This window comes from Micropterus salmoides, unplaced genomic scaffold, assembly GCF_014851395.1.
Source record: "Micropterus salmoides isolate LMB-PRFRI ecotype aquatic unplaced genomic scaffold, ASM1485139v1 Ms_hic_scaffold_7, whole genome shotgun sequence".
NCBI lineage: Eukaryota > Metazoa > Chordata > Actinopteri > Centrarchiformes > Centrarchidae > Micropterus > Micropterus salmoides.
In genome coordinates, this window is record NW_024044459.1 from 36471039 (window position 1) to 36484296 (window position 13258).

A 13258-nucleotide genomic window follows, 5' to 3' on the forward strand; every position below is an offset into this window, starting at 1 on the left:
TGTCCGTGGCATGGCGTCAAAGATCAACTCTTCACCACGACACATGAAGTTGTTGTAACAGTGTACATGCTCACATCTGAACAAAACTTTACGTGCTTGATAACTGTCCCACCTCGAACACATCTGCATGTCAATATTAATTTATATTCATAGCGCCAAGTGCTACGTAGCGCCACAAAGGGGACCCAGGAAGTCACATATAATACCTTCATGCAACGTCCGAAGCGCGTAGCAAATTCACAGCCGCACCGGCAGAGCTCCAGAATATGCAATGCGGCTACCTCACACCCCGACGCGCTACAAGTGCGAGGGCCCGCCCAACGCTGCTTGCAGCTTTAATTTTAACTTTGTCTCTCTTGTATTACAGCATCTGGATTGAGGATTGTGCTGCTGGGAAAATGTGAGAACAATCAGACAAAACTTGGTCACTTCATCATCAGGGACAAAGGTTTTAATCACCAAAAAACTTCTCCAACCGGGCAAAGTGTGGCCACCTGTGGAGAGTGGAGAGGAAAACCATTAACAGTAGTGAAAACTCCAGACATCTTCAGTCTGACTGTGGAGAAGCTGAGAAGAGAGGTGAAGAGCTGTGAGACTCTTTGTCCTCCTGGACCAAATGTTCTGCTGCTGTTAGTGAAGCCTTCTGATTTCACTGAGGAGAACAGACAAACACTGAAGTTCATCCTGAGTTTGTTTGGTCAAGATGCTTTTAAACACTCAATGGTCATCAGCACACATGATGGAACAAGTAGCTCTGTCAGTCAGCTGCTTAAAGACTGTGGAGGAAGACACTACAGGATGGTAGAAGAAGACCATGGACAGCTGATGGAGAAGATTGAGAACATTGTCCTTGAAAACAGAGGAACCTTCCTCACCTTCACTGAAGAGACCATCAGACCAAAGTCTGAACACATCAAACCAGCTTTAAACCTGGTTCTGTGTGGGAGGAGAGGAGCAGGGAAGACTTCAACAGCCAAGGCCATTTTAGGTCAGACAGAGTTTCATTCAGTCTCCAACTCATCAGAGTGTGTTAAACATCAGGGAGAGGTGTGTGGACGTTGGGTTTCCCTGGTGGAGCTGCCTGCCTTGTATGGAAAACCTCAGGAGGCAGTGATGGAGGAATCACTCAGGTGTATCTCCCTCTGTGATCCTGAGGGCGTCCATGTCTTCATCCTGGTCCTACCTGTGGGTCCCCTCACTGATGAAGACAAGGGAGAGTTAAAGACCATCCAGAACACATTCAGCTCTCGAGTCGATGACTTCACCATGATTCTGTTCACTGTGGAGTCAGATCCTGCAGCTCCAGCTGTTGTTAACTTTCTGAAGGAAAACAAGGACATCCAGGAGCTCCGTCAGAGCTGTGGAGGAAGATATGTTGTTCTCAACATCAAGGACAAGCAGCAGATCCCAGAGCTGCTGGACATGGTGGAAAAGATGAGACAATCTGAAAATAAACCATCCTGCTATACAGCTGTAACATTTGCACGTGCACAAATGGAAAAGGTCATACAACAAGAGAGGATAATAAAGAAGAACAAGATCACTTGTAAGTACTTTGAATTGAAATGTTTTTCTGTGTCCTGAACCATGTTGATCATCACAGTCTTGAACCTTCACTGTAGCTGCTGAGAATATTTAAAGTAACTCCAGGTCTTCTTCTTTCCCAGGTGATGATGAGGAGCAGAGCCCAGAGAGTCTCAGGATTGTGCTGATAGGGAAGACTGGAAGTGGAAAGAGCTCTACAGGAAACACCATTCTAGGAAGAGATGAGTTTATAAACAAATCAAGTCAAAAATTAGTCACCAAACTTTGTCAGAAAGCACAGAGTGAAGTGGACGTTCGTCCGGTCGTTGTGGTCGACACCCTTGGTCTGTTTGACAATAGTTTGACCCATGAAGAGGTTCATGAGGAGATGGTGAAATGCATCAGTCTTCTGGCTCCAGGACCACATGTCTTCCTGTTGGTGTTACAGATCGGCAGATTTACACCAGAGGAGAAGGAGACATTAAAACTCATCAAGAAAGCCTTTGGGAAGAATGCTGAAAAGTTCACCATCATTCTTTTAACTGGAGGAGATAAACTAAAGCGTGAGAAAGTTTCCATTGAAGAATATATTGAAAATAAATGTGATGCTTCCTTTAAGAAGCTGATCTCTGACTGTGGAGGAAGATACCATGTGTTTAATAACTATGATGAACAAAACCGCACACAAGTCAGTGAGCTGATAACCAAGATTGACACCATGGTGAAGGAAAATGGAGGCAGCTGCTACACCAATGAGATGCTGCAAGAGGCCGAGGCAGCTATAAAGAAAGAAATGGAGAGAATCCTGAAGGAGAAGGAAGAAGAGATGAAGAGAGAGAGGGAGGAGCTTCAAAGAAAACATGAGGAGGAAATGGAAGAGATGAAAAGAAGAATGAAAGAACAGAGAGCAGAAACTGAAAAAGAGAGAAAACTGAGAGAAAAACAACTTAAAGAAAAGGAGGAGAAGATAAAGAAGGAATGTGAGGAGAGAAAGAAAGAACAGGAAATGAGAGAAGAAGAAGACAAGAGAAAACAACAGGAAGAAATTCAAAGACAGGAGTTGAAACGAAAATGTAAATCTTTGGAGCAAAATATAAGATCAGAGTCAGAGGAAAAGGAAACCATTGACAGAAAGCTGAAGGAGAGCAGAGAAGAGATGAGAAAAGAACGAGAGAACTGGGAGAAAACACAAAGAGAATGGTGGGAAAAACGATATGAAGAAGAAGAACAGAGACGACAGGAGGAACACAGAAGACTTAGAAAGCTTCAAGAAGAATACGAACAGGAAAGAGAAAATTATGAAAAGAAAAGAAAGGAAGAGGACAGAATCAGAAGAGAACAAGAGGAAAAAGAGAAACAAGACATTATGGAGAAACATAAGAAAGAAATGGAGGATCTGAAGAAGACAAATGAAGAGGAGGCCAGAAAGAAAGCTGAAGAGTTTAATGAATACAAACCGAACAACACACCAGTGTTGATACAGAACAACACATCTCTCTGTTCCATTTCATGAGGATTTGTTTCATGTAAACATCTCATCAACAGAACAGTTTCAGATGTTTGTCCTTTTTTCTGTTTTCATTTGGTTTCAAGAAACAGATTTCACTGTGAGTTTTGGCAGTGGACTACACTGTGATGCATACCATGGCCACTGAAATACCGTTTACTTGCAGAGCGTTTGTCTCACTGTCTGTTAACATGAGAAGGGGAGAGCGACTCCGCGACTACGCAGGAGGAGTGTCACTTGTTATGATGATTGTGTCCTCTTACATTTAATATTTTAAGCATTTTCTTTTACTATTATTATTGTTACTGTTATTATTACTATTATTGTTATGTCTTACAGATATATATGTATTGTGTTTATTTGTCCTTAACCTTACCTTCTCCTATACTACTTATGTTAGTCGGTCCACATTTACTAGGGTTTAGGTCAGAGCTGTGAGATTGTTTTAGTGTTTTCCCCTCTTGTTGTTCCTCCCCTCTCCTTGAATGTTCGTTCAAGGCCGGAAAAGTATCTCTGTTCCCCAAAACATAGAAACGTAGACTGTGTAAATGATTATGCTTCCCAGCAGGTCTCTGGAGCAGCTGTATATGTGTTTTAGTACTTCTATGTTTATTCACTTTTGTTAAATAAATTCTTCAAAGACAACAGTTTGTTGTAACTCAATTATTTGCTCCATCACTCACCAGCAAGATACTATTTCCACAACATCGCTTCCCGTGTGAAAAGACCTAAACCGTAATGAATTAAACAATAGTGTTTCTGTTATTTAGTCTAGCCTCACAGATTAAGGCTTATCATGTTGGACTGACCACACAGCTGATCTCAGACTGATTCTGATTATAACTTTTAAGGAGTGAATGGTGATGATATTCAAATAAAACATAGCGAAAGTCACTGTGAGACAAAATTTTCCAAACTGCTGTTACAATAAAAAAACCCAAATATTTGTTCTAATTAAATCTTTTCATGTTGCTCATCTAACATCAGATAGTCTTCGCCTTCTCCCTAACAGCTTTGTCTGAAACGTCTGCTGCGTTCAGCTATTCATATTCCCCGGTGATCTCAGCCTACGATCGATCACGCCATCGCCTTCATCCGCACCACAGGGCAAGGAGCCTGGCTATCCAAGGCCGACATCATCAGCGCTTCAAATGCTTCCCATTCAAACGACTAGTGGCACCTTTTCAGCGTTTCTGGAAGGGTGCTTACTACTTTGCAGTAATAATTAAATTATTAAAACAACATGATACAACACGTCAGTCTCCTGCATACTTCCTGTCAAAAGCAGCATTGTCTATTTATATATTTGATGGTAAAAGCGGGACTAACCGTAAGACTCGCTTAAGACGCATGTGAAGGGAACGTGGATGCAATTAAGAGACTTGAGCTCACACATATTACCCTGTTAATCACTACATGGTGAAATTTAAAAGAGAAATAAATACAAACTGTTCTTTCTGTGAACAGTTTTGCTCACCAGAAAATTCAGCAGATTCATCATTGATCATATTTATTGAGATTTAGCACTGATGTGGGAGAATAATTTACTTTTAAAAAAGTCAAAGAAGAGAAAATAAGTACTTAAATATAAATAAATAAATAAATATTGTAAGTCGCTTTGGATAAAAGCATCAGCTAAGTGAATAAATGTAATGTAGTTTTGTCCAATATTAAAAAGCTTATTACTTGAGTACAGCCTTTATACGCTGCTCCACATCGCTGTTTATTTTTTACGTTTTATATTTTATTTTAATGGAATATCTGAGTCATCCACTGACAGAGAGCAGAGGAAAGAAGCAGGCTGCTCGTAAATTGTGTTGTGCGAGACCACTTATTTCCTACACTATCAAATAGCAAGAAATACCCAGGCTGTTGATGCTGATACCAATACTTTTTACATATTTTATTTCTAGTTTAATGCGATCTCCCTGTCATATTCTTTAAGTATAATAAAAATATCCTGCTCAGAACTGCCGCTTCATAACATCAAAATATTATTTTGACTTGATCTCAGATGTTTAGCAAAGTTTGCGGTGTTGCCAAAGTATTTCACAGTTTTTGCACACACATTCACTGTGTTTTCTGTAAAGTTTATATAATATATATTAGAGATATTAGAGTCATTTGTTTTCACTTTTTCACCTCTAATAAGTTGAGGGTTGTAAAAAAGAGTGGGCTGCTGTTTCAGCCTGCACCTTTTCAGTCTGTAGAAAATCTTTCTGCTCTGTTGGTTTTCTTTTCTTCTGTTAAAACTTTTGTTGGGAATAATTGCCTTTTCTTTTCTTTTGTCCTAATAGTTTGTGTAATCATTTGCTGATAAAAACAGACAGCAGCTTAGTAAAGAAAGACTTCAGCAGCTGAAGCTCTGCTCGCTCATTACAGATGATCTTTGTTTTCTTTTGAATATGAGAAAGAACATGATGTTTGTGCTGGAAGTGAAATGAAATGTTTAGATGTCATTCACCCTGTTTTCTCTGCAAATCACAAATATCACAGCAAATATGAAACATTAAACAGCATGAAGATCATTTAAACTGCTGATCTGTTATATCTATCGATCAAGCCAGATGAAACTAATCAGCAAAACTTCAAATGTGCCTTCAGGATGTTAAAACCTGGATGACCTGTAATTTCCAATGTTAAACTCAGATAAAACTGAAGTTATTGTTCTGGGGCCTAAGCACCTCCGTGACGCATTATCTAAAGATATAGTTTACCTTGATGGCATCGCCCTGGCCTCCAGCACCACTGTGAGGAATTTTGGAGTTCCCCTTTGAGGGAACTTGAACTGCGTCAGTGGCTGAATTATGAATGAAACTACTCCAATCCTATTGGCGTTGCTCGAACGGTAGCGTGGGATGGCTTAACTGGAGGCGTATAAAGAACGCCGGCACACAGGCCAAACCAGCTTTTTTCTTATCAGCAGGCGCTCTGATATGTTTGGTAGAACGAAGCTCTACCAAACAAGCAACAAAGTTGCCATGGTGCAGACGTGGCCCTGAGGAGGCTGAGGTCTCGTGCGGTTCTTTTCTCCGAAGACGGCCGGATGCCCTCTCCCCGTGGCTCGGGTCCTGCGGTCGCTGAGGCGGCGCGGCGGCTTTGGTCATGGGGCTCGCAGCTTCTGCACCATGGCAGACCTATGCGTTCTGGAGCGGGTCCGTCAGGACGGTGTCAGTCTACTGTTAGTAGCCCTGTTTTGGCCGGCCCGAGTGTGGTTCTCGGACATAATCTTCCACGGTCCTCTGAGGGAGGGGTCTTTGGGGAGGCTCCCGCTGGTCGTGCGCTTCCTCCATGGATCCCGGAGGATGAGACCCGTGACTTGCTCCAGGATTCCCACCTGGGACCTGACAGTGGTTCTCGAAGCGTTGGCGGAGGCCCCCTTCGAACCCCTGGAGTCGGCTGAGGCTAAGCACATGACCCTTAAGATGGCCTTTCTCCTAGCTACCACCTCTCTGAGGAGGGTGGGGGATCTCCAGGCACTCTAGGTGTCTCCTCAATGCCTGGAGTTTGCCCCGGGGAAGGTCAAGGCTGTCCTGCACCCCTGTCCGGGCTACACTATCAGCAACTGGATAATTTCCCTGACCTATCAGGTGCGCGGTTTGCCTTCACCTATGGCTGTGAGGGCACGCTCTACTAGAGGCATGGCGGCCTCTAGGGCGCCTCCTCTCAGGGGCTTCTCTTCGGGAGGTGTGTGAGGCAGCTGGCTTGGCCACTCTGCACATGTTCATCCAATTTTACAGTCTGGACCTTCCTTCTGCGCCCCGGGACCCGAACGCTCTCCTCTTAGTCGTGCCTACAGGTTACTGCATGCTGGGGCAGGCGAAGGCTTTCGGGGTGGCATAGTGGGTATCTCATTCCCATAGTGTCATCACTGACGCAGTTCGAGTTCCCTCGAAGGGGAACGTCTCGGGTTACGTATGTAACCCTTGTTCCCCGAGAAGGGAACTCATGAGAAGTTTCTCATTTCCCTTCTCGGGGAACAAGGGTTACATACGTAACCCGAGACGTTATCTTTGATCAAGAGATGTCGTTTAAGTCTCACATTAAGCAAATTTCAAGCCTTTTTTCACCTACGTAATATTGCAAAAATCAGGAACATCCTGTCTAAAAATGATGCAGAAAAACTAGTCCATGCATTTGTTACTTCTAGGCTGGATTACTGCAATTCCTTATTATCAGGCTGCTCGAAAAAGTCCATTAAGACTCTTCAGCTGATCCAGAATGCTGCAGCACGTGTTCTGACAGGAACCAGGAAAAGAGATCACATTTCTCCTGTTTTAGCTTCTTTGCATTGGCTTCCAGTAAAATCCAGAATAGAATTTAAAATCATTCTTCTTACCTACAAAGCTCTTAATGGTCAGGCACCATCTTATCTTAAAGAGCTCATAGTACCTTACTACCCCACCAGAGCACTGCGCTCCCAGAATGCACCTGCGGTTCCTAGAGTCTCCAAAAGTAGACTAGGAGCCAGAGCGTTCAGCTATCAAGCTCTTCTCCTGTGGAACCAGGTTCCAGTTTGGGTTCAGGAGGCAGACACCATCTCCACATTTAAGAGTAGGCTTAAGACTTTCCTCTTTGATAAAGCTTATAGTTAGGGCTGGCTCAGGTAGTCCTGAACCATCCCTTAGTTATGCTGCTATAGGCCTAGACTGCCGGGGGATTTCCCATGATGCACTGAGCTCCTCTCTCCTCTACTTTCTCTCCCTCTGTATGCAACCTCATCCCATTATTGCATAACACAACTTCTCCCCTTTCCGGTAGTCTTGTGCTTTCTCGTCCCTCTCCTCTCTCCTCTTATCACTTCCTGCAGGTTTTCTGGCTCTGGAGCTGTGGAGTCTGGATCTGTGGCTGCGGGTCACCTGCTGTCCCCGTGTTCCTGATCGACACCCTCTGCTACAACGACTATTTTACTAGTCCTATTGTTATTATTGTTATTATAATCATTAACATTACGACTTTTATCATTAACACTACTATAAATATCTGTACCATTTTTCATTCAGTCTATAGCAACATCACCTTTACTGTCTGTACCTCTGTGTGTATATTGTGTAGGCTGCCTCCCTCCCCTCTCTCTCTCTCTCTCTCTCTCTCTCTCTCTCTCTCTCACCCCAACCGGTCGAGGCAGATGGCCGCCCACCCTGAGTCATGGTTCTGCTCGAGGTTTCTGCCTCTTAAAAGGAAGTTTTTCCTTGCCTCTGTCTCCTAGTGCTGCTCTTGGTGCGAACTGTTGGGCTTCTGTAAATAGCATCATAGAGTACGGTCTAGACCTGCTCTTTTATGAAAAGCGCTGTGAGATAACTGTTGTTGTGATTTGGCGCTATATAAATAAAACTGAATTGAATTAAATTAAGGGCGGTGTGGTGGGGCAGTGGTTGTTGACTCACAGCAAGAAGGTCGTGGGTTCAAACCCCGGTTGCCCCGGCCTTTCTGTGTGGAGTTTGCATGTTCTCCCCGTGTCCGCGTGGGTTCTCTCCGGGTGCTCCGGCTTCCTCCCACCATCCAAAGACATGCAGGCTAGGTTGATTGGTGACCCTAAATTGTCCTTAGGTGTGAGTGTGAGTGTGAGTGGTTGTTTGTCTATGTGTGGCCCTGCGATGGACTGGCGACCTGTCCAGGGTGTACCCCGCCTTTCGCCCGATGTCAGCTGGGATTGGCTCCAGCCAACAACATGATGCAATTTATTCAAGATGTAAAATTTTACATTTTAATTTATTGTAAAATTGAATAAAATACATCCTGCATGTCATTCTGTAAGTTTTGTTCATCTTTTTGTTCTTTATTGTTTTAGATTTTTGTATTTTCACATTAATTTAAAAAATAAAATGTTTGAAACTTTTCATTTTGCATCAATATAAACACAACACAAAATACTGGTTTCTGATGTCAGACGAGCAGTAAAATCTTAAAGTTCTAACTCTGACAGGTAACCAGTGAAGGGCAGGTCTGTGTGATGTGGTCGCTTCTCTTAGATCGTGCAGCGTTTTGTTTCAAGTCTGAAAGAGATAAAAGCATTGATGACTGTTTCTAAATCTGTGAAGGAACGACCTGATCTTAGTTAAATGTCTCAGTTGGACAAAGCAGGACTGCACCACTTTAGTCACCTGAGCATCAAAAGACACAGAGTCCAACTGTACACTCAGGTCTCTGCCGCTTCGTTAACTTTATTAGATAACGTACCCAGATTAGAAGACAGATTTAATGCTGCTAGAGCTGAAGTGTCAGATGGACTTATTATATTATTTCTGATAGTGAGATGACTGATGGAAGAGGAAGGAAGTCTCTGATACACAAATCGCTTTTGAATTTTTTAGACTTTGCTGTTTTGTGAAATATTGAATAATTTGACCTCTTTGGGCCTCAAACAGTTATTTCTATCAAACCTTGAGAGTTTAGAGGATAAATGTCTCTTTGGTGGAGCTGACAACAACTCAGAGACATCTGAAAAGACACAAGTCAGAGAGGTTGGAAACCACTGGTTTAATCTTTAATAAAGGAGCCCGTAACAAGCTGTCAATAAATGTAGTCGAGTAAAAAGTAGAATATTTCCCTCTGAAGTGTGGTGCAGTAGAAGAATAAAGTGGATATAGTGAATATCCGCTGTGAGCCTCAGTAGACCTGAGCTAACCAGAAGCCCCAGATTACATTATTTCTAACCATTTCGCAAAAGCTTACAATATTTTTACTTGAATGTTTTTTCTTCACAACCACTGACAACTTCACACCTGCTAGAAATTAAATTTAAATTAATAAGTAAATGTGTCTCAAAAAAAGGTGATGCACTTCATTGCCTATATTAAGCAAAAATGTCAAAAATAAAAGCAGACATATTTAATATATCAATAGTTTCATGAACTGACTTCATGAAAACCGAAAGGACCTCTTTTTAAGGATGACAATTTGTTTTTAACCTCATAAGTTTGCTCTGTAACTTTACACAGAATAACATTTAATAAAAACATGAAATAAGATGTTTACTTTGAGGTAAATCACAGGTACAGAGTACAGTGTTCACATTCATTTATTCATCACCTGTTAGAACTCACATCAGAAGTGAAATAACTCACCATGTCTCAGTTAAACTAGTTTAAGAAAATTTTATACACTTAATTTATATTATTTAATTATGATTTTGTGTATTTTGATTTCATCTGTTATGGTCACTCCGTCCTTTGTTACTGATTTTTGCATCTGTATTTTTCCTGACTAATTTAAAATTTTTCCAGGTCAGCCATGTTTTTGTTCACTTTCAGCATCATGAACCAGCATGCACCGCGTTCTGGGAAATCTCCGAGCAGTCTGGAACGCAGCATTAGGCCGTGACAAAAAGAGTGGAGACGCAGGTTTGCATGCCAACGATGTAAAAGTAAAGGTTCTGTTAAATAATCATCAAGGATATGATGAGTTGGGACAAAGTGTGGGAATCAGCTGTGTCAGAAGTGAATGGATGAGGGAGATGGATGTGTGTTGAGAATAAACCAAAAAGGAAAACTCAGAACCAGCCTGGAAAGTCAGCTTTTAGATGAAGATATAGACGTGGACAAAATTGTTGGTACCCTCCATTAAAGAAAGAAAAACCCACAATGGTCCCCGAAATACGTTGAAACTGACAAAAGTAATAACTTATTTCAGGGCCCATTGTGGGTTTTTCTTTCTTTGACCGAAGGTTCCAACACATTTGTATAAAATGATTTATACAAAACAGTTTGCCACATTAAATGACTGGAAGATTCTGCAGCAACATTGAAATACCATCTCATCAATATCAGTAAGTGAAGGCAAATGAGCCGTAAATGATGCTGACAAAATCTGCAGGCAGCAGAATGAGGCTCACTACTGTTTCTGTATTTCAACAGTCCCTACTACTAATAATACTATTACTACTAATACTACTACTACTGCTACTACTAATAAAACAGACCTACGACAGGGAGTTGGACAAAAAAAAGTGAGTTGAGTTTTATCACAAAGACTTCAAGCTATCATGTGATCACTCTGAAGTGCAGCTGGTTAACGTTCATACTAATTTCAGATCTTGATATAAGTTGTGGTTAAGATCAAAATCGTTTATGAAATTTACTGCAGTAACGCAGACTTTGTCAAAGCAGCACACAAATGACAACCTGAAGTAAAACCTTCAGCTCTCCTGAGAAAACCATTTCATTCAGGGTTTATTTAACTGCTGGTCAAAGTTCTGTTTTATTTGTGACTGTGTTTTACTGTTATTACCTGCAACCAGCATGTTGGATCAGATCTGGTCATGTTCAGCCCCTGCATACAGTCACATTCCAATAAATCTTAGTGCTTTATCCTCTCGCCTGCAGTTTCATTTCTGCCATTTTGCCCTCGATCACCTAACTGAGCAAAGCTTTCTTGGCTGCTGGCTGAGTTTAGACAGAATTCAGCATTTACTATTGATTTTAATGTTTCTAAGGTTATTAGCAATTCATTTAACAAAAACTTAACAGGTGCTGAAAGATGGATCAAACTTTTCCTCTTGCTCATTTGGTGTGAAACTCTCTTTTGTTTTAAGTTTTGAAACAGAAACTTCAAAGGGCTTTATTATATACATATAACAGTCGAGGTCAAAGGTCTGCAGTGAGGCTGTGAGTCGCTGCCAAGTTTGTGTGGATCATATTCAGAAAAGCAGCAGGGAAAAGAAATAAATCAAGATTTACCTGCAGATCAGTATCCACATTGATCTGACATCTTCCCATTTTCAATAGGATCATTACTTTCTGCCAGTTCATATCATTTCTTTTTCAAACAATGCAATACATTTTCTTGTTTTTGATAATTAATATGAGAGAATATAAAACTTGAAACTTGCTGCAAATTTATCCCAATCAACAGTCACTTTTTTGACTTGCTTGATTTATTGTGAGCATGTGAAACGGTCAAATCTGTGCATTCCCATAAGCATCGCGAGTCGAGTCCTCAAGTGAGATACACAGAGGAAGACGAAAGAGACGAAAGAGAAAAGAGATTTCACATGGCTTTTAATCAAGAATGTACAGATTCTTACGTGTACATTCCTCCCATGGGCAGTTTAAAACCAGAATATCTCATAGATCTGCAAACCAGAGATGGGGACTCGCACACACAGTGACTTCAGACATGTCCTCAAAAGACTTGACTCGGACTCGAGGTGCAGGACTCGTGAACAATGTTTATTTTTAGGAAACGTCTGATGAGCGTGCTGTTATTCCCTCCCTCCGTTACCTATAACCTGCCTACGTAACACGTACTATCAGCATCACAAACACCGGCTTTAAAACTTCATACAACAAAGACCCAAACAAAGAAGCGCTGAACGCAATAGGTTAGTGACCTAAGGTTGGTAACATGTTTAGCTCAGCATTGGCCATCTAACGTTAGCTTGCTTCTTGCTTCAGCTACGACCTACGAGAGGTTAACTCCGACTGTCGTTCGTTATGAAAAGATGAATGAGCGTTTGTTTACTTGACAAACTTGTGGTGGTCGATTAACGTAATCATTTACGTCCCGCTGGCTGCATCACGCTAATTATTAACGCTGGCTAGAAAGAGGTTACAGGTTTATTGTTGATCATGTAACCTTACAGGTTTATTTAGTTATAACGTAAGAGTCTGGTGGTGTGTTGACTAACAGTAGTTTAAGCTGTCATTAACTGCATTGCACAGGTTGTGCTCTGTAAGTTAAAAACAGGTTACAGGTTTATTGTTGACTATGTAACTTTACAGTTTTATTTAGTTAACGTTACACAGCAGGTGATACAACATTCGTAATAACCACAAGAGACTTGAGACTTGACTTGGACTCTAGCTCAGAGACTTGTGAGCATCTCTGGGACAAACTAGAGTTTGATGTGAAAACTGACATTAAATACTGTTGAAATATTTGATTTGACAGTCAGTTGTTGACTAAAAACACATGTTGACCCAACTACATGTTATGGCCCTGAATGATGAGTCGTTATGATGTTCCGGACCTTTGCTTCGGGATATTTTCTCTGACTGGACCTGGATGAATACCCCTGGTTTAGACCTACTCCATATGAAAAGTGCAATGAGACAGCATGCAACGCTCCAACTAAGAGTCCTGTGCTAACCTGTGACACTGCCAGCTACTCTGAAATGATCCTAAAGAAACTCATCTGCCGACCCGAACCTAAACTACCTTAACTACCATTACTACTGTCATGACTACAACAACAAACACTTGTCATGTCAGATGTGTAGAGAAGCC

General features: G+C 41.5%; 2 protein-coding genes across 3 annotated transcripts in view; both read left to right on the plus strand.

Moving 5' to 3' along the window:
- The window catches only part of LOC119891523 (GTPase IMAP family member 8-like), a 61100-nt gene extending 56642 nt beyond the window's left edge, over window positions 1–4458 (plus strand). The window contains exon 6 of one of the 2 annotated variants that reach the window (XM_038703232.1): window positions 1668–4458. In XM_038703232.1, coding sequence (XP_038559160.1) covers window positions 1668–3037 — 1370 coding nt within the window. In that variant the 3' untranslated portion in view covers window positions 3038–4458. The remainder of the gene's footprint in view (window positions 1–1667) is intronic. The other variant, XM_038703233.1, reaches the window with a different exon arrangement.
- LOC119891530 (scavenger receptor cysteine-rich type 1 protein M160-like) overlaps window positions 1–13258 on the plus strand; it is a 667824-nt gene that overhangs the window by 275738 nt on the left and 378828 nt on the right. The window lies entirely within an intron of this gene.